This window comes from Gopherus flavomarginatus, chromosome 1, assembly GCF_025201925.1.
Source record: "Gopherus flavomarginatus isolate rGopFla2 chromosome 1, rGopFla2.mat.asm, whole genome shotgun sequence".
NCBI classification, from domain to species: Eukaryota; Metazoa; Chordata; order Testudines; family Testudinidae; genus Gopherus; species Gopherus flavomarginatus.
This window is the reverse complement of record NC_066617.1, coordinates 333,525,338-333,546,748: the sequence shown is the minus strand read 5'-3', so window position 1 is coordinate 333,546,748 and position 21,411 is coordinate 333,525,338. Positions and strand designations below refer to the sequence as shown.

General features: G+C 40.6%; 1 protein-coding gene across 1 annotated transcript in view; it reads left to right on the top strand.

The window, feature by feature from the left end:
* Positions 1-21,411, top strand: part of RNF17 (ring finger protein 17) — a 206,147-nt gene that overhangs the window by 56,868 nt on the left and 127,868 nt on the right. Inside the window, exons 10-14 of the mRNA XM_050928582.1 lie at positions 1,651-1,822; positions 2,447-2,523; positions 7,425-7,499; positions 12,296-12,585; positions 19,497-19,577. Of these exons, the coding sequence (XP_050784539.1) occupies positions 1,651-1,822; positions 2,447-2,523; positions 7,425-7,499; positions 12,296-12,585; positions 19,497-19,577 (695 nt within the window). The remainder of the gene's footprint in view (positions 1-1,650; positions 1,823-2,446; positions 2,524-7,424; positions 7,500-12,295; positions 12,586-19,496; positions 19,578-21,411) is intronic.

Below are 21,411 nucleotides of genomic sequence, written 5' to 3'. Positions count from 1 at the left end.
TCAGTGTTCTTCTCTAAGCATCATGTCAGTGACTGAGAGAACATGCTCCATTCCCTGGATGTCAGACGGGCATTAGCCTTCTACATTGAATGGACTAAGCCATTTTGAAAATCAACACCGCTCTTAGTTGCGGTTGCTGAGGAATGAAAGGGCTTCCTGTGTTGCTCTAAAGGATCTCCTCTTGGATCCCGGCTTATATTAGTGTGTGCTATGACCTAGGAAAGATACTGGCACCAGCATTAACAGCACGCTCCACAAGACCACAAACTTCATTGGCAGCATTCTTTGCTCAGGTTCCTATTCAAGACATCTTCAGGGTGGCGACATGGTAGTCTAGTCATGCTTTTTTATGTCGCACTACGCTATCACACAGCAGGCTAGAGATGATGCTGCATTTGGCAGAGCAACAGTTTAATCTGTGACTCTGTGAATTCCAGCCCCTCCTCCTAGGGACTGCTTGGGAGTCACCTAACTGGAATCAACATGAACAGTCACTTGAAAAAATTGTTACCTACCTTTCATAACTGTTGTTCTTTGAGATGTGTTGCTCATGTCCATTCTAAGACCCACCTGCCTACCCTCTGTTGGAGTACCCAGCTAGAAGGAACTCTAGAGGCAGCAGGTCGGCAGAGACCTATATATACTGCCATAAAGGCATGACTCTACGGGCTCCACAGCCCCTAGACTTGCACACACACCTGCTTGGAATGGACATGAGCAACACATCTCAAAGAGCAACAGTTATGAAAGGTAGGTAACTGTTTGTTTGTTTTTTCCCACTTCCATAGTCTTCCTCAAGAATGTTCCAATCGCAGAAATATGCAAAGAAGTGCCTTGGACAACTGCTCATACATTGACTGAACATTATGCAGTCTCACACGACTCAGTGTCCGATGCCATATTTGACTCCTCTGTCTTAGCCTCAATATTAGACTCAACTCTGAGGCCCCATCCCTCCGTTAGGAGTACTGCTGTCAGAGTCATTTTGAGTGGAGCACCCACAGGGACGTTTCTAAAAGAAGAAAGGGTTACTCACCTTGTGCAATAACTGTGGTTCTTCAAGATGTGTGACCCTATGGGTGCTACACTTTCCATACTCCTCCCCTCTGCTTCAGAGCACTTAACAGTGAGCCCTGTGGTAGAGAAAGAACTGAGTGCATTTCACTCATACAGCACTATATAGCCCTTGGGCAAAGAACAAGATGGGGAGAGCACATGTGCAGGCGGAATAGGCACTGCTTCCTAAAAATCTCCGATCTGAGGTGCAGGGATGCGAATACAACTAGAGTTGAGCTCCCAGAGGCAAGCACATCTCGAAGACCCACACTTGCTGTACAAAGTGAGTAACTCTTTCTTCCTTTTTTGTTTAAATGTTGTTTTTCTCCAGAGAGGGCCCCTGCTAAACAAATAACTCAACTCTTTAATGATTTTACTGTAGTTCACATTAATTCACTCAATTTAACATCTGGCTTCATTCTGCTGATGCTGGCATGCTAGGAAAATCCAACTCCAGTGTGAAAGTATCATCTCTATTTGTGACAGGGTTGCGACACATTTATGTTTACAGCTCTAGTTCAGTCTGTACTATTGCAAATACTTAGAGATTACTAGATTCTGAAAATAATCTTTCATTTTGTGTTTCTAATATAGGAAAAGGAAGTTGCATGCAGAATTAGTGAAGAACACAGATAATTATGTAGCCAACATCATAAAGGCTAAGCAGTGCATTGGAGAGAAGAGAAACAACTTGAATGGCGCCATGAGGCTAGCAAAGGAGTTAAAAATTACTCCTTCGTTAAGAACCTGTTGTGATTTGAATCAGGTAGTTAAATTAATCCACTGTAAAATCTTCTTTGAATGGATTTGCCAAACTCAGTTTTTTACATTTACTCTTCTGGCAGAAAGTTTTAAGCTGTTACTGTGATCCATCTTCCTGTTTGTTAATATTTCAAGATTCACTTTGTTACAGTAAAACATTTTATATATTTTTTTCAGACTTCTGAACTTGATTGTTTAAATCATGTCTCATTATAGCCTTGGAGTTTGTATGTGGTTCATTTAAGTTCCACATTATTTTTCAACTTCGTTGCCTCTGATCTCCCAATATTGTGCAACCAATTTATTTTTCCTAATCTGGAGGCTAGTAGTATAACCTAAATAGTATTTTTGAATTCTTGCAGCCAGGGTTATATATCCACACAGATTCAACTATGGACCTCTCCTTCATTCTATCAGGTGCCTGTTTAGGTTAGCCAGGCTTAAATTAAGTTGCTTCCTCACTGTTCTGGTTCAGAATAAAATTAGTTATTTCTTAAATTTTATGTTCAAGTGAAGTGTCTTGTGCTGATTGTCCAATACTGGAGATCGTTATCCCCTGATATGAGATCTGTTCATGTATCTGATGTTTATGTAATAGAAAATTAAATTGCTCTTTTTTCAATTTGAGGTTATTCATAACTTAAAGTTGACAGTTGAGGGTGAACTCTCAAGAGTGGATACTTTGAAGGACAGAACATCTCTAAGGTAAATTATTCAAGACTGAGTTACAGCAGAAGGTAAAAACTGTGACAAAATGGTATTTATGCATCTAAAGTAGTAAACTGATACTCTTATTTTTAATGATATTAATACAAATTAATATAATCAGAAATAGAAGAAATGGACTTGTCGTGAGTAATTTGTGTGATAGATACAAAAAATGCCCAATAGCACTAGTTTGAATCATTCTTCTGAAATAAGCAAATAGAAAAGTACACGTGAAATTGATATATTAAAACCCTGTGAAATTGACGTTACTGTTCTGTAAACACAAGTGTGTGCATTTCAAAATATATTAGCAAACTTTCACCCTGTGTAAAGCATAAATAATAGGGCTTTACACAGGGTGAAAGTTTGCTAATATATTTTGGTCTTCTATTATTAAATAATGGTCTTCTATTATTGTTTAGCAGTGCAATTAATGGCAATTAATAAAAATTAATCGCCATTAATTGCACTGCTAAACAATAATAGAAGACCATTATTTAATTATCTTTTGTTTTCCATGTTTTCAAATATATTGATTTCAATTACAACACAGAATACAAAGAGTATGGTGCTTACTTTATATTTACTTTTGATTACGAATATTTGCACTGTAAAAAAAACAACAGTATTTTTCAATTCACCTAATACAAGTACTGTAGTACAACCTCTCTCTTTATCATGAAAGTCACATGTTCATTTTCATTATCTGCGTCAGATGCCACCAGCAGAAGGCTGATTTTCTTTTTCAGGGTTTGGGTTCTGTAGTTTCCACATAGAATCATAAACTATCAGGGTTGGAAGGGACCTCAGGAGGTCATCTAGGCCAACCCCCTGCTCAAAACAGGACCAGTTCCCAAATAAATCATCCCAGACAGGGCTTTGTCAAACCTGACCTTAAAAACCTCTAAGGAAGGAGATTCCACCACCTCCCTAGGTAACCCATTCCAGTGCTTCACCACCCTCCTAGTGAAAAAGTTTTTCCTAATATCCAACCTAAACCTCCCCCACTGCAACTTGAGACCATTACTCCTTGTTCTGTCATCAAGTACCACTGAGAACAATCTAGATCCATCCTCTTTGGAACCCCCTTTCAGGTAGTTGAAAGTAGCTATCAAATCCCTCCTCATTCTTCTCTTCTGCAGACTAAACAATCCCAGTTCCCTCAGCCTCTCCTCATAAGTCATGTGCTCCAGCCCCCTATTCTTTTTTGTTGCCCTCCGCTGGACTCTTTCCAATTTTTCCATATCCTTCTTGTAGTGTGGGGACCAAAACTGGACACAGTACTCCATATGAGGCCTCACCAATGTCAAATAGAGGGGAATGATCACATCCTTCGATCTGCTGGCAATGCCCCTACTTATACAGCCCAAAATGCTGTTAGCCTTTTTGGCAACAAGGGCACACTGGTCACTCATCCAGCTTCTCGTCCACTGTAACCCCTAGATCCTTTTCTGCAGAACTGCTTCTTAGCCATTCTGTCCTTAGTCTGTAAGAGTGCATTGGATTCTTCCGTCTTAGAACATAAGAACGGCTGTACCTGGTCAGACCAAAGGTCCATCTAGTCCAGTATCTGTCTACCGACAGGTGCCCCAGAGTGAACCTAACAGGCAATGATCAAGTGATCTCTGTCCTGCCATCCATCTCCATCCTCTGACGAACAGAGGCTAGGGACACCATTCTTTACCCATCCTGGCTAATAGCCATTTATGGACTTAACCACCATGGACTCTGCACTTGTCCTTGTTGAGCCTCATCAGGTTTCATCGGAGTGTTGCTCTTTTTAGACTTCTGAAAGCATGCTCCCCACCTCGTCCCTCTCAGATTTTGGAAGGCACTTCAGATTCCTAAACCTTGGATTGAGTGCTGTAGCTATCTTTAGAAATCTCACATTGGTATCTTCTTTGTGTGTTGTCAGTGTGCAGTGACAGTGTTCTTAAAATGAACAACATGTGCTGGGTCATCATCCGAGACTGCTATAACATGAAATATATGGTAGAATATGAGTAAAACAGAGCAGGGGATATACAATTATCCCACAAGGAGGGCAGTCACAAATTTCATTAACGCATTTTTTTAACGAGCGTCATCAGCACGGAAGCATGTCCTCTGGAATGGTGGCTTAAAGATGAAGAGGCATATGAATGTTTAATATATCTGGCACATAAATATCTTGCAATGCTGGCTACAGAAGTGCCATGCCAATGCATGTTGTCACTTTCTGATGACATTGCAAATAAGAAGAGGGCAGCATTAACTCCTTGTTTGTCTTAGCAATTGACTGAACAAGAAGTAGGACTGAGTTGGACTACCTAGGGAATTACAGACCAGTCATCTTAAGTTCTGTACCTGGAAAGATAATGGAGCAAATAATTAAGCAATCAGTTTGCAAACATCTAGAAGATAATAGGTGATAAGTAACAGTCAGCATGGATTTGTCAAAAACAACTTGTTTCAAACTAACCTGATAGCTTTCTTTGACAGGGTAACAAGCTTCGTGGGTGGGGGGAAGTGTTTAGACATGGTATATCTTGAATTAAGTAAAGCTTCTGATACTGTCTCACATGACCTTCTCAGAAACAAACTAGGGAAATGCAACCTAGTTGGAGCTACTATAGGGTGGGTGCAAAACTGGTTGGAAAACCATTTCAGAGAGTAGTTATCTGTGAGTCACAGTCATGCTGGAAGGGCATAACGAGTGGGATCCCATGGGGATCAGTTCTGGGTCTGGTTCTGTTCAATATCTTCATCAGTGATTTAGATAGTGACATAGAGAGTACACTCATAAAGTTTTGTGGATGATACCAAGTTGGGAGGGGTTTCAAGGACTTTTGGAGATAGGTTTAAATTTCAAAATGATCTGGGCAAACTGGAGAAATGGTTTGAAGTAAATAGGATGAAATTCAATAAGGACAAATGCAAAGTACTCCATTTAGGAAGGAACAATCAGTTGCACACATACAAAATGGGAAATGATTGCCTAGGAAGAAGTACTGCGGAAAGGGATTTGGGGGTGATAGTGGACCATAAGCTAAATATGAGTCAACGGTGCAACACTGTCGCAAAAAGAGCGACCATCATTCTGGGATGTATTATCAGAAATGTAGTAAGCAAGACACGGGAAGTAATTCTTCTGCTGTACTCCATGCTGATTAGGCCTCATCTGGAGTATTATGTCCAGTTCTAGGCACCACATTTCAGGAAGGATGTGAACAAATTGAAGAGAGTCTAGAGAAGAGCAACAAAAATGATTAAACATGAAAACATGACCTATGAGAGAATATTGAAAAAATTGAGTTTGTTTAGTCTGGAATAGAGAAGACAGAGAGGGGACATAACAGTTTTTGAGTATATAAAAGGTTGTTACAAGGAGGAGGAAGAAAAATTGTTTTTCTTAACCTCGGAAAATAAGACAAGAGGCAATGGGCTGGACATTAGATTGGACAATTGGAAAAACTTTCTAACTGTCAAGGTGGTTTAGCACTGGAATGAATTGCTTAGGGAGGTTGTGGCGTCTCCATCATTGGAGATTTTTAAGAGCAGCTTAGACAAACTCCTGTTAGGAATTGTCTAGATAATACTTAGTCCTGCCATGAGTGCAGGGACTGGACTAGATGACCTCTCTAGGTCCCTTCCAGTTCTAGGATTCTGTGATTTGTAGGCTCTGAAGTTTTACAGTGTTTTGTTTTTGAGTGTGTTATGTAAGAATGATGAAGAGATTGCACTACCGTACTTGTGTGGGATTAATTGAAAAGTACTGTTTCTTTTGTTTATCATTTTTACAGTGCAAATATTTGTAATTAAAAAATAATATACATATTGATTTCAGTTACAACACGAAGTACAGTATATATGAAAATGTAGAAGAACAGCCAAAATATTTAATAAATTTCAATTGGTATTCTATTGTTTAACAGTGTGATTAAAACTGATTAATCACGATTAATTTTTAATCACGTTTTTGAGTTAATCGCATGAGTTAACTGCGATTATTATTTGTTAGGGCTGTTTATTAATGAAGTATTAATACACCATATAAAAGGGAGTGACTTACATTTTTTTCCTATCAGTTGTCCACTCTTCTGCCCCTAGTGTATGCTGGGCTCCCAGAAGAGCTGCTCAAGATGAAATCTCAGTGGCCCCTGACCATGAAGTTTCTAACAGAAATGAAAGCAAATAATACACAAGTCCAATTTAAAGCTGGTACAGCTTCAGAGCCAGAGTCCTGACTGTAGAATCTTTATTTGGGTGCTGCTGTCCCTCTCTTGATCAAGAGAATAGTCAGAAATCTTTATTTACAGTTTTGTTAGCCTACTTCTTGCTATATGATAGGAATCAGATTTTGAGAGCTCTTAGACTGGCCAAAAAATTAAATATAAAAGAACTTTGAGATTTTTTTCCTGAATTAATTTGTCCATCTTGATTTGGCAGGAGGTGAAAATAGAGGCTTAATTTTGATGTAAGCCAGAAACAAAAAGATTAAGTGCTTGGGCTTTGAGTATACTTTAGTTCCTGAGGGTAGTTATTGGAAAATATAATTTATATTTTCACTACCCTAAGGATTATTTGTGGAACAGTGTGAGGCATTAATATAGAAACTCACTAAATAGATGCAGAAGTAGTGAAGGAATGCTGGGAAATCAGATTATACCGCATAATATATTAGTGTAGAGGTAAATGAGCAGTCAAGTCTACCATTAGAGAGCTATCATCAGTGTGTTAGCCAAGAAAATTACCAATGACTAAAACTGGAGGAATGGAAAACTGAATTGACCTCTGTTTCTTCACATTTCTTCAGACCTTATAGGACTTCACTAATTAGTTAATGTAGTATTTGTGCATTGTGAGACTGACTTAAACCTTTGGGTGACCTCCCTGATACCATTCTTCTTTTACTCTAGATTTCTCATGAACTGTGATGAAATTACCTCTATGTTCAAAAATATGGGGAAGATTGAATTGGAAGTACCTACAAAGTAAGTGTTTTTTTTTTAATAAAGAAAACTAATGCAGTGATTTATGCAATTTTCTTACCGCTGAGCAATTTAGACACCTATAGCAAAGGTCTACATGTATGCTTACTGATTTTTAAAACTAGAATGTACAGCTGTAGCAAGAGATCTTAAGTCAGTATTTCTTTCTGTCTTGTTTGACTCAGATAAGAAGCAGGACTTCAGTATAGGTTAAAACTACTTATTGGAGGATTGAGTACCATTGGGTATATTGATATAAGGTGCCTTTTACCATTGGGATTTCTTTATGCTTAACAGTATACCAACCTCAAGTGACGGAAAGGGGTGGAATAATTGGGATGTCGGTACTTCCAGTAAATGAAAATTACTCTACAATTGGGTTTACACTTACTCAAAGTTAATAGCAAATACTAAAATATTCAGTAATACAACTTTTGAGGATAAAGTCTGATTATGAGGTAACAGAAAATCAATATAGATTAAACATAACTGACACATTTTCTTATTGGAAAACAGCTACTGTTTCTATTTCATTGAGCATCTTTGTTTTCACTTGCTCAAACAGGTTTTGATAAATGACTGTAAATTATGATGATTTATAGTATATCAAATTGATGGACTGTTTGTAGTGGAGTGCCACAGGTGCCAGTATGTGGATCCATCACTGCCTTCATTAATAGTCTGAAAAAGGGGGCATAGAGCATTCTAACATAGGTAATATTTGGGAAATGTTGCAAACTCTGGTGAGGCGAGGGAAACTCTACAGAGGGACCTAGAGAGGCTAAGAATGTAAGGCCATATCACCCTACCGAACTATCCATTGAAATCAGTGAATAGTTTTGTTTAAAAACTGATGGCATATTATGCCCATAGGTAGGGAAAACAAACTTAGATTCAATCTGGAAAAATTCAGTACACCAAGAAAAAACCCTGATATGCTTGGAGATAGAAACTTGAAGAGTAGTGATGTTAATAGACATGGAGGATGAATGTATATGGCAGGGGTCGGCAACCTTTCAGAAATGATGTGCTGAGTCTTCATTTATTCGCTCTAATTTAAGGTTTCGCATGCCGGTAATACATTTTAACATTTTTAGAAGGTCTCTTTCTATAAGTCTATAATATATAACTAAACTATTGTTGTATGTAAAGTTAAATAAGGTTTTTAAAAGGTTTAAGAAGCTTCATTTAAAATTTAAATTAAAATGCGGAGGCCCCCGAACCAGTGGCCAGGACCCGAGCAGCGTGAGTGCAACTGAAAATCAGCTCGCGTGCCACCTTTGGCACCTGTGCCATAGGTTGCCTACCCCTGGTATATAGCATAGTATACATGGCTTTACTCTGGGAGCATTCTGCACCAAAAAATTAAAAATTCTGTGCACAGTATTTTAAAATTCTACAAAATTCTGCATATTTATTTGTCAAAATAACACCACATAATCACACCAGTTTCAAATATTTTGGTAATGTATTTCAAAATACCTGTCAGCAAGTATGTCTGTAACAATATAGACACATACACAATTTTCCGCAGGAGTAAAGAGTTAAATAAACCCCTATGACAACCCAGTTCCTGTTTCTCTGCCCCTTTCTTCCCCCAGAGCCTAGCTGGGGAGCCAGACACCCACAACCCATCCTCCTTCAGAGCCCAGCCATGCCCCCCCTCTTCCCAGCCAGTACACCCGCACCCCCTTCCCCCAGACCCAGCCACCAGGCCCCCCCTTACACAGATATCCATATCCCCTCTCCCCTAGAGCCCAACCATGCACCCCCAGCCCAGACACACACACCCCAAAGCCCAGGGATCCAGAAGGAGAGACAGCCTGATGCTGGGTCCCAAGCTTGGATGGAGTTTCCTGCATGCTGCCCTCTCCTTCCCTCAGGGCATGCTGGGAATTGCAGCTGCCAGGAACCTTCTAACTCTCTCTCCCTCCCCCCAGCAGTGTCTTCTATGTGCGAGCTGAGTTCTGTTGAGTCCAGTGGTCTCTAGTAGCAGTCAGCAGCATTGCAGCCCATTCTGCATGTACAACATTAATTTCTGCAAAATTCTGCATTGTGGTGTGGCTCAGAATTCCCTCAGGAGTAGGGCTTGGAGCAGCCAGAATAGACATAGCATCAGAGACAGTAGCCCTCTGTAAATCTTTTTGAAACCTACCCTGTAATGCTGCATTCATTTGATCTGGACATGGCTGCGAAAGAAGACAGATGAAGGGATCGATTTTAAGTGGTAGGCTGCAACAGTATTAAATGAAGCATGAGGAGCAGTGCTTCATGTCCTATCAACCATATTTTCTCATAGTAGGCATTTTAAATGGCTCCAGTGTGGGGTTACAGGGGTTCTACCATATAACCCGTAACCCAGGGTAGACTCTACTCAGTCTACCCCTAAGACTCATAGAATCATAGAAGATTAAGGTTAGAAGAGACCTCAGGAGGTCATCTAGTCCAACCCCCTGCTCAAAGCAGGACCAACGCCAACTAAATCAGTAGTAGGATTCAGACTCAGTTTGCTCATCTGAATCCTACTACTCCCCCACCCAGGGAAGGAGGACAGGGTACTAAAAGGTAAGGACTTCGTCCCTACCACTCCTCCCCCCAAGCACAAGGCCCATTAGCAAAATCCCTGGCCTTGTGGGAACCATTCTTTTAAATTGCAATAGAATCCAGCCACAAGTTGTGACAAAATTAACATTCCTACTGAATACTACCACAGATTATGAAATCCTATTCCTGTGTAACCTAATTGTGCCTCCAAGATGCTGCAAAGCAGGGGAAAATGCTATGCTATGCTAATATGGCCCCAATGGAAAGAAAAAATATTTCTTGACCCCAAAATAGATGATTGGTCAGACCTGCAACTTCTGCAAGACACAGCTGTGAAACTACAGTTATAGGGGGAGGATGTAGGGCTGCTGAAATAGAGCAAAAAAAGGCTCCATGTATCCTGGGCTAGGGGTTAAATTTGTGAAGGAGGAGAGTGAGGGACCAGTTAGCTCCCTTCCTCCCCAGCTGGCCAGTGAGTGGATAAAGCCTTCAAAGGGGGAGTGGCCACCCTTGTGACCCCAGTGAGTGCTCTACTTCCTCTTTCTACTTGGGCTATCCTAGTTACTGCCTGTCACATCAAGTTTTCTACTTGTTGAGGTGGGCGAGTTTTGTTCCTGGCACCTCAACACCAGAAAGATGATAGAGGGAGTAAAAAGAAAAGCAACAGTGATTCAGGAAGGAATTAGCTTTTGAGGAAATAATAAAAAGTATCAAATGTGTACTAGTATAGGTTGAGCATGTGTGAAGGTGGGTGAGGAGAAAATGTTTGAAGGGTGTAAACAGCACGTGGAAGGAAGAATGGTTTAAGTATCACAGCAGGAATAAATGGATGAACTAAAGAAAAGAAAAATGTTTGAATGTTGGGAAAATTTCATCTGTCAGGTCCCTGTCCTGCCCAGTTATCCCAGGAGTATCAGGTCTTACCTGCACTGGGAATTTGACTCTATTCCAGCCAGCTTTGGTACATAACTAGTGCAGACACCAAGTATAAACCATGAAAACTACAATTTGCACAGTTGAAACTTTACTTCTGCTTGAAATCAAGATAATATGCTTATGTGTAAAATGTGATTTTTTCCTTTTCCACACTTATATGCGGTGCAGTTATATGGGGGCCAAGCCGTTGATTTCAGGAATTGGGACAAGTTCCTAGTGGAAACAGGGCAGAATGAAGAATAATCTCTTAAGGAAAATAGTAGCAACTCTATTTCTAAGACATTTATAACTAGATTGGGCAGACCTTTCAAATATATGTTCTAGAAAAAATCTTCTGATGTAGAGTTGGAGTAAATAATCTAACACTTTTTTCTTCCACTTGTTTAATATGTATTGCTAGGTTTGGCAGAATTAAATTTATTTATAATTTTGACAGGTAACAGCAATACTTATTTTTAAGCATTGTTTTAGATTTTTTATATAATTTTTCCACAGTTATAGGAAATTATAAGGGTATGTCAGAAATAGGGAAGGGTCAGACAGTAAACACTGAGATTTTAAGAAGTGTAAAGCTTCATGACTGTTGAAACAAATTGACAACTCACATGTCAAAATATACAAAGTAAATATTCTTAAATAAAACTCCAATAAGTTCTCAAGCGGCATTGTAAATTTCAATTATTATCAATGGAAATATTTTTTCCTAGGTTTGTGTATGGTGAAATTGACATTTACCACATTTAACCATAAAAATAGAATCTTTCCAAGCCTTTGTATTACTATTATTCCGAGCATTTTAGGAAAGAACATTGTGAACATAAACTCTTCACTGCTAGATTCAACAATGAGGAAAAATAAGTATAACTTACCTTTCTGAGTATAGCAGGGATTTTCTGTATGGGGTAAAGATTTTAAGGTCTGTTCCTGTCTGAAGAGCAATTGATCTTGGGGGCATTCTGCTACATAAAGCCTAGATCTCTTTCACAGTTTTGGGAGCAGTCAGACTGTGTTGAGCATATTAGGGATGTGTTTTGAGATCAGTGGTTGTCATAAAGAGCATTTCCTCCCTGTTTTTGGCTTAAAGTTATTGCTCCATTGCTTTACCATGTTTTGAACCTGTAATGGATGCTAAGGATATCTTGAACTTTTGGAAGATTGCTTTTTATGGTTTTGTTTAAATAAAAAAAAAAAGTTGGTTCTTGAGAAAAAGTCTCAGTATTTTATCCTGGAATCGTGATGTTTTTAAAATAAAAATTCTACTTTACTGGTACTCTTCTGTGAAATAAAATCTGAATACGTTAATATATTTCTCCAAATAGATGTTGCCCTGGAAATGATGAACAAGGCATTCTCATGGTCAGTAATCAGGGAGAAGTATCAAACTGTGACAATTATTTGTCGGTAGAAAAGAATAAATTTACAACACTTGTCAGAGGTAATGAAGCAGAGACTCGTATACATCAAGAACTTGATGTGCATACAGAAGTGACAAATGTCCAGCTTTACAAATTAATTACAACACCTCCTCAAAAAAGTATTCTGACTTTACCTCAAACGATGTCTGGTCCTGATGTCATAATTGAAGAGATCATGGAGGATGACCAGGAAAGTGAGTTGCTTAATATTTGTTAATTTGAACATATGAATACAATATCTTTTAAACTAGTGTGTTTATCAAGACTAGCCCTTTTAGCGCTCCCTTTGCTTCATTTTTTATTGTTGCTTTTTCTGTAGCTGGAATTTTACAATTCAAGGTTCTGATCAGTGTGGGTCCTTGGTCTTGATAAAAGTCATCTCCTTTTAAAGTATGGGTCATTGGTTTTTGGAGATGCATCCTCCTGACCTTCCTCATCCCCCACCACCACCCAGTTTATTCTGGGCCTTCATACAGGCCAGTGTCTCACTTTAAGCAATAACCGATATAAGTCTCTCAGGGGATACCTAGTTCAAGTGATTGCAGATGTGTATTCCACTTAAGTGTGCACATGCTCTGTGCATTGAAGCCAGGGAAATTTTGCCTCACAGTACTTGTAGGGGTGGCACCCGAGTCCTCTGGTCCATAGTTCTTCCCATGGTTATTTAGGGGCAGTCCCATCCCCAACATCCCTCAGTTCCTTCTCAGTACCCATGGCTTGAGCTGGAGCTTTGTGTGTGGTATTTCACTGCACACTTTCTGTGTGATGGTGGTCTGGGATTTTACTGTACGTAGTTAGTAAGTAGTTAGTTCTAGTAGTACCTTTTAGGTTTAGTTAGTTAAGTAGATTGGGATGCCTTCACCAGGTTTTAAACGGCACCCCACATAACAGGCAGTATCTCCAATAGTGACCCCCATATTTGGAGCTTATTGCATCTGGGGGAGGGGCATATTAAGGAAAGATTATCCATCTGTAAGTTGTTCAAAAAGAGAACGCAGGTGGCAAGAGATTTGCACCTTATGGAGCAAGCCACGAGAGCTGGTTCAGCACCGGGGACCTCCACAGATCATCTGGTTCCAGAGAGACCTTCTGAGCTGGCATGAAATGTTGTTCCAGGCCCAAAGCTGAATTTCTCTCGTAGGAGGAGGAGGGATTATTCTTCTTTGGTCCTCTGAGGAAAAGGTCTCAGAAGATCAGAGGACCAAAGAAGAATAATCCCTCTTCCTCCTATGAGAGAAATTCAGCTTTGGGCCTGGACTAGAGCTGTTCCATGGCTCTGAGAGAATCCTCCTCTTTTTCTAAGAGGAGTGCAGACTGGTACCATGATTACTCAGGCACACAAAATAGAGTTAGGCCATCTAACCACCCTCTGGTCCTGAGTTGACATTATTTGGGCCTCATACCATCAATTCCGGTACCATCTATGGGGGATGTCCATTGAGTCTGGTACTGACAGCATTGGTATCACCACTGACTGTCTATGCCATTGGCCTGCCAGGCAGCATCGGACCTTCTCTGCCTCTCCATTCCTGATTCTTCAGTAATTCAGGGCCATTAAGTTGCCATGGCTGCTGCTTCTATGTCCTTATTGCTACCTTATCTAGTTGCATAGTTGTCTCTGTCATCAGCACCATTGTCCGAACTGCCCAATGCTCAGAGTGCCAACTTAAGGTCTGCTTCCCCCTCAGTACTGAGGGGCCTGTTGGCGCAGATATTGTCTTCGTCACCAATGATGACACATCTGCAGGATCAGTTCCAGGCCCAGCTTTGGTACCTACATCTGTTTTGATGTCTACTGGGAATATGATGCCTCTTCTGGTATTCAAGGTGTTTACTACTCTACCATCCTCGCTGCTGATGTGTCATGCATATTGGCATTCAGATGAGGCTGGTTGTTTGCTTACTCCATGTGGGGTGGCTTCTGCGTTGCCATCGGACAACATCCAGGGTTCGATGAGATTGAAGAAATTTTCTCCCTCTCTATTGCTTTCTAGCACAGGTCCCAAACCTTTTTCAGTGCTCCTGTGGATTGCCATTGGTGCCAAGATTGGCACCACTCCTGCAGTAGGCATAGGAGTGTGTACTGACCACCAGTTCCCTAACCTTGTCCTCTGTGGCCTCCTTGGAATCCTTGGGACATTCTTTGATAGGCAAGGTCCTGGTCCTCAGTCCATGGCAAAGTCTCCAATCCTGTCTGTAGTGTCCCCTCTTGAGCCACCTACTTTGCAGAAGGAGACTGAGGTTGCGCTCTCTGAAATGGTTCAGCCTGAACTGTGCTTGCAGGGGCAAGTGCTCCCGCAAGAGGCTCCATTGGCCCTGCTCCCTTCCTCTTCAATGGATGATTGTGGTGCCAGATTTCTCTTCTCCTGTACTTAAGAATTTTAAGTTTTATCAGGATCTCCTGAGATGGATGACTACAGCCTTAGACATTCAGGCGGAGTTTGTTCAGGAGAATGCCCAAACACTGGTGGACATCCTCCAGCTGTCAGCCCCAGTGAGGGTAGTTGTCCCTATAAAAGAAGTGCTTTTGAAACTTACAAAAACTTAGTGGCATACACCAGCTTTTTAATCATCCACAGCAAAGTGTACTAAAAGACAGTATTATATGTCTATGCAGGGTTTCGAGTGCCTCTACATACATCCATCTCTAATTCTCTAGGTGTGGTGTCAGAAGACGTCAGGTTATGGCAGGGGAGATACAAGTCCATGCTTAAGGACAGAGTATATGAGGCTAGATTTGATGGGGAGAAAAAAATTATTCAAGCTTGTTAAAAATGTGAATTGTGAATCTGCAGGTACTGTTGTCTAAATATCAGTTTAATTGGGAAGCTTTGTCCAGATTTACTAACAACTTATCAGAATCCTCCAGGGAAGAGTTTAAGGGTGTTCTAGTGGAGGGCCATCTAGTGGCCAAGACATCATTGCAGTCGGCACTCAGCATGGCAGTTAATTCTTCCAGCATTGTGGCATCAATTGTAACTGCAGCCTTGTGGCAGCAGAACTTCGGCATAACCCCTGAGGTTCAATGGAGCATAAAAGATTTACCTTTGGATGGATGGGTTTTATTTTCTGGGAAAACCTGAGAAAACACTACGTTCTTTTAAGGTCTCCCATGGTAGATTGTGTTAACTGGGAGTTTATTCCCCAACCATAAAGAGATGTCATTCTGGAGGTCGTCAACAAAAGCAGAAATACTGCCTGCAGTGATGCTTCCAGCAGTCATCCTGCCGCACTATACAGCAAGACGTCTACAGGAAAGGACATAAGTCACAGAGGAGGAGGCCTTCTTGGTCCAGTATTAACCAGCCAGTCCATCCTCTACCAGCTTCAAGCATGCAGTCATTTTGACTTGTGTATTGAGATCAGCATTCCAGTCATGGAGTTCCTGACTCCCATCTCCAGAGTTTGGAGATGGGCTTGTCTTGGAAACAATAGCCATGGACAAATTGGGTGCTAAGCACTGTGGGAGTGGGTTATGCCATCTGATTTCTGTCCATTTCCCCCATCCCACCCTCCTACCCTGTCCCTTTTCAGGGATTCCTTTCACGAGGTACCGCTCCTTCAGTAGGTTCACACTCTGTGCTTCGGCAGCTATAGAGGAAGTTCTCCTGCAGAATCTGGGGAAGGGATTGTACCCCTGTTATTTCCTGAACCCTCAAGTCCTAGAATGCGGTGAGACCTATCCTTGATCTCTGCAGTCTCAACAAGTACGTCAAATACACGAGTTTCTGCATGGTTACCCTGGATACTATTCTCTCTGCTTTGAATCATGACTAGTTTCCTGCCCTCCATCTTGAGGACACTTACTTTCAGTTGGTGATTTTCCTGAGCCACTGGAAGTTTCTGAGATTTGTGTGGCAGGTCAGCATAATCAGTGCACAGTGTTCTCTTGTGGCTTCTTTGGCTCCATGTGTGTTTACCAAATGCATGACTGTAGTGACACAGAATCTCAGAGAAGTTTCTTTCCATAGCTGGATGATTGGGTTAGTGAGCAGTGAGCAGGTCCAGAGAACAAGTCTTCTGTTGTGTCCAAATCACATTGTCTCTTTGATTATCTGGGCCTGATTTTAAACAAGGGAAACTCAACATTAATACCAGCTCAAAAAGTGGAGTGTAGTGGGACCCTACTGGACTGCGAGTTCAAGAGTGTTTCTGCTGAATGAGCAATTTTAAGCAGTTCATCATCTGTGTCTGTCCTTATGCTCTCACCTTTCAACTATGATCTGTATATACCTGAAATTGTTAGGACATGTGGCCACATGCACTTACATATTCCACCCTGCAAGGTTGTGCCTTTTGTCCTCTTCTGGGCTGGTTGAAAGAGGTGGTTACTTTGTGGGACTTGAGCACTGTGCTGGCTACCCTTATGGGATCTCTGAGCCCCTGACAACCTGTTCTCTGTCTCATCTGAGCCAAAAGATCGCCTTTCTTGTTGCTATAACAATTGCAAGGCGAATGAATGAGCTGCAAGTCTTTATGGCAAATCCCCCATATATGCAATTTTCAAAGACACAGTGACTTTAAGGTTGCATACAGAACTTTTGTCGAATGTAGAACCGCTAAACCACCGTAACCACATACTATACTAGTCTGTGTTATTCTTAAACTGCATTCAAGCACAGATGAGCAGCACCTTCGTACGTTAGATGTGAGCAAATACGTGGTGTTTTATTTGGTAAGGACTGAACCGTTATGTTTCATCACCTTGACCTTTTGTTTCCTGTGCAGATTGCCTGGAGGGTCGGGCAGTCTCTCATACGCTATTTCCAGCTGGATAACTGTCTGCATTATGCCGTTCATGGATTAGCTCATATCACTCCTCCACGGAGTCTTTGGGATCATTTGACGAGAAGCCAAGCAACCTTGATCACGTTCCTCAGTGATGTTTCAATATTGGATATTTGCAGGATTGCTGCATGGTCTTCTCTATATATTTCTACTAAGTGCTATGCTGTTAGGGCTGAGTCTAGATCAGATGTAAACTGTCGGAAGGGAAGGTGGTTCTTCAGTCATTCTTTAAGTAGATTCCAAACCCTACCTCCTATGGCTTGAGTCACCTGAGTAGAATACACATTTGCAACCAGTCAAAGAAAAAACAAGGAAACTTTGTGGCACCTTAGAGGCTAACAAAATTATTTGGGCATAAAGCTTTCGTGAGCTAAAACCCACTTCATCAGATGCATGGAGTGAAAAATACAGTACAGACAAGTCTCATCTTCCACGGGGGTTCCATTCCGCAGCTAGCGCATAAAGCGAAAACCGCATATAGTGAAACACTCATTGAGTTGAATGGTGGGCGAAATCGCCCGCACTACAGATGCAGTTTTTATATTGTAATTTTTCTTTTTTTTCCTGTTTTTCTGACCGCGCAAAGCTGAATTCTCGCATGTTAAATGCGCCTAAAATGCGACTTGCCTGTAAGCAGGTATAAATATACAGCCCATGAAAAGATGGGAGTTGCCTTACCAAGTGAGGGGTCACTGCTAATGAGGCCAATTCCTTGTTAGCACTACAAAAAGTAATTTTCCTCTGATTTACCCCTTCTTGTCAACTGTTGGGAATGGGCCACATCCACACTAATTGAATTGGCCTCGTTAGCACTGACCCCACACTTGGTAAGGCAACTCCCATCTTTTCATGTACTGTATATTTATACCTGCTTACTGTATTTTTCACTCCATGCATCTGATGAAGTGGGCTTTAGCCCACAAAAGCTTATGCCCAGATAAATTTGTTAGCCTCTAAGGTGCCACAAGGGCTCCTCGTTGGTTTTGCTGATACAGACAAACATGGCTACCACTCTGAAACCTGTCAAAAGAAAAAAGTTACCTACCTGTACTAGAACTGTTCTTTTGAGATGTGGCCGCAGGCTTGTACTCGACGGCCTTCCATCCCCTCTCCTTTGGAGTCTCAAATATTGATCTTCTGTGAGAAGGAACTGAGGGGAGTTGGGTGTTGCTGCTCTTAAATTGTCATGTGGAAGGGATATGGGACAGAGGGTGTGAGCACCATCCCTACTAGTCCTGGAAGGCAAAGTTCTTTGCTGCACTGGACACACATACACACCTTAGTGACATACGTGTCTGCACCCAAATCTCAAAGAACAGGAAAAGACTGTTAGCTACTTCTTATGTGAACCATATATTGGCGTGTTGAAAGCCTCCTGCTGTTGGTTCCAGGTTTCTGTTAACCGTTCTGCGCTAAAATGTGTAGGACAGATTTTCCTACTTTGGCACAATTCCTTAAGCTGTCTAGTTATTTTCAGATTCTTATTCTTCCTCTGACCTTCTCTCAAGTTTCCTTACTCTAAAACTGAATAGGAAGATCTGGGAAAAGATGGTCTTTTTTTTTTTCCCCTTGATTTTTCTTATGACTGTTGGATATCCTGCAGCATATTTCACTTAAGCTGCTGCCACAACATAATTAACCTTTGCACCCTGTAAATATTTTAGGTGTTCCTGTGCTCTCACTGATTGCACCCATTTTGTTGACAACCCCTTTTGGGAAGGGGATTGCAATCCATTCCTTTTGATTGGGTTCTCAAGCCTGTTAACTCACAACTGCTTGTCTTCCTAAGATCAGAGTTAGTGTACTGTTTACTCTGAGATACATCAGAGTAATTTGTACCACTAAACAATTATATATGCTTTATTTATGAAATAATTTTGATAGTGGAAGATGTTGGTAAGTACACTTTTTACTGAGAGATGCTTTTTCCTTGTCTTTAGAATCCAGTTGCAGTCTCATGGACCCAGCAGCAAAGTGTCTTGTGCCCAAATAGCTTAGTCTGAGAATAATTATGTGAGCAATAATGTACCACAAGGGGATGGTGGTGCTTATATCTAATAACTGTATGACTGCAGAACATGCATGTATGATACCAAACTTAAGTGTTATAAACACCATAATGAATTCAGATGTCTAAAATAGCATCTTCAACAAATATAGCAGCTTTGACAAAAAAATTTCTGTAACCAGTCCTCCTGATCCTGTGGTGGTGTACGGTATCCTTGCACATTCAGACTAGTGCATTCCTAGCTAGTAATTATTCCACTATCTCCATCAGTTATATCTAATTATATTAAACTCTTCTTTTTTTTTAAAGCACATTCCACAGAATATCTTAAAGATACACATAGGAAAAGTCTTTCCCAGAAAAAGGTTATACCTTTTGGACAAAGTGTGGGTAAGTCTCTCCCCTCTGGTAAACAGTTTCCTTGATATTCTTTAAAGTATATGTCATGTTTAACTAGTATTCCTGATGTTCGTTGATAAACTGGAATGGACAAAGATCCTAATGTTGAAAAAATGAGATCGTGATTTTTTAGGGATGGTGTTTTTTATTTTGTTTTCCAAAAATCTCATTCTCTGAAGTCTGAGTAATGGTTTTTCAGGGTTTTAAGCAAGCAATCTATTTCAACCTATTGAGAGAAGAGGATGATCAGGACCGCTGTTCTTTTCCCAACGTAAGAATCCTTGTCCATTCTAGTTCACAATCTTTCAGACTAAAAATTTGTGTGTAGTTTGTGTACAGAATAATATTTTATAAAATAACAATATACTTAAAAGGCAAATCACTTTCTAACCCAGTTGCACAAACAAGTCACTGCTGTCTTGGTTTACTTAAATTGTGGTTCTTCGAGTGCTTGCATGTGTCTGTTCTACATTAGATGTGTGCACACTGCCTTCACCGTTTCCAGAGATTTTTCCCTTAGTGGTATCCATAAGGCTGGCTCTAGTGCCTATGAAAAGGACTATACTTAAGCATTATCATGTATAGGCAGAGTTTGAAATGTAAACTTTTTTAAGTGAAAATTTAGCAGTTGACAGCACTTCCTAATCACCTAGGGTAAGTTGATTTTTCAAAAGCGAATGGCATGTAAACCAATCTAGTGCTCTTTTTCTAACTTTGTTGATAGTTGCAGTGCTTTGACTGTTGTTCATAGCTTTCTCAAGATGCAGCAGAGTGAAAGTGGATCAGAGTTGTTTTCACAGAATCTCGGGGTTGGAAGAGACCTCAGGAGTTCATCTAGTCCAACCCCTTGCTCAAAGCAGAACCAACACCAACTAAATCATCCCAGCCAGGGCTTTGTCAAGCCTGACCTTAAAAACCTCTAAGGATGGAGATTCCACCACCTCCCTAAGTAACCCATTCCAGTGCTTCACAATCCTCCTAATGAAATAGTATTTCCTAATATCCAACCTATACCTCCCCCACTGCAACCTGAGACCATTACTCCTTGATTTTGGTTTCCCCCTGCTAATGTGAAATTTGTAGGCAACAGTAACAAGAATCAGATCATCTTCACTAAGCTGCTGTTTCCAAAGCTAGAGCAGCAGTGAAGGAAGGCATTAGAATTATTAGTTAGAAGGCTTAATATTTATCAGACACCACCCAAATGGAAACTACAGAAAATGTCCAAGGAAATCACACTGGTAGAGATCCCAGTGCGCTTCACTTTCTCAGTAGCTTGTAGGGTATTTCACTCCTTCTGTCAGTGTTGCCCTTGGACAATGAGGCCCCTCTTCTTAGATCAGTCCTGTTGGAATTTTTTAAAATCAGGTATCTTGCTCAGTTTGAGCAAGCAGATGTGAGTGGATGTGTGTGAATTGATATGACAGATTTTGAAGAAAAGTAATTTAGATTGTAAATTCTTTGGTGTAGGGACCTTTTTATGTGTTTATACAGCACTTAGCACAGCGGAGCCCTGATTCATGATTGGAGCCCGTACATGTTAGCTCAGTAATAACTAATAATAAATAAACCCTAGAAAGAGAAAATATAGGGGGAAAAGTAGAGAATAGTGTAGGGGAAAAAAAGATAAATGGAATCGAAGTGTGAAAGAGGGTGAAAAGAGGAAACACACAGAAAATGACAGGAAAACATGTACTATGATCCAAGAGGGAAAACAAGATACAGCAAAGGCAAGAGAAACAGTAATACATTATAATAAACATCATAAAACATTTTTGGCAGTTGGTTATAATGAAATATTCTACAGAATACTACAACTATTTTG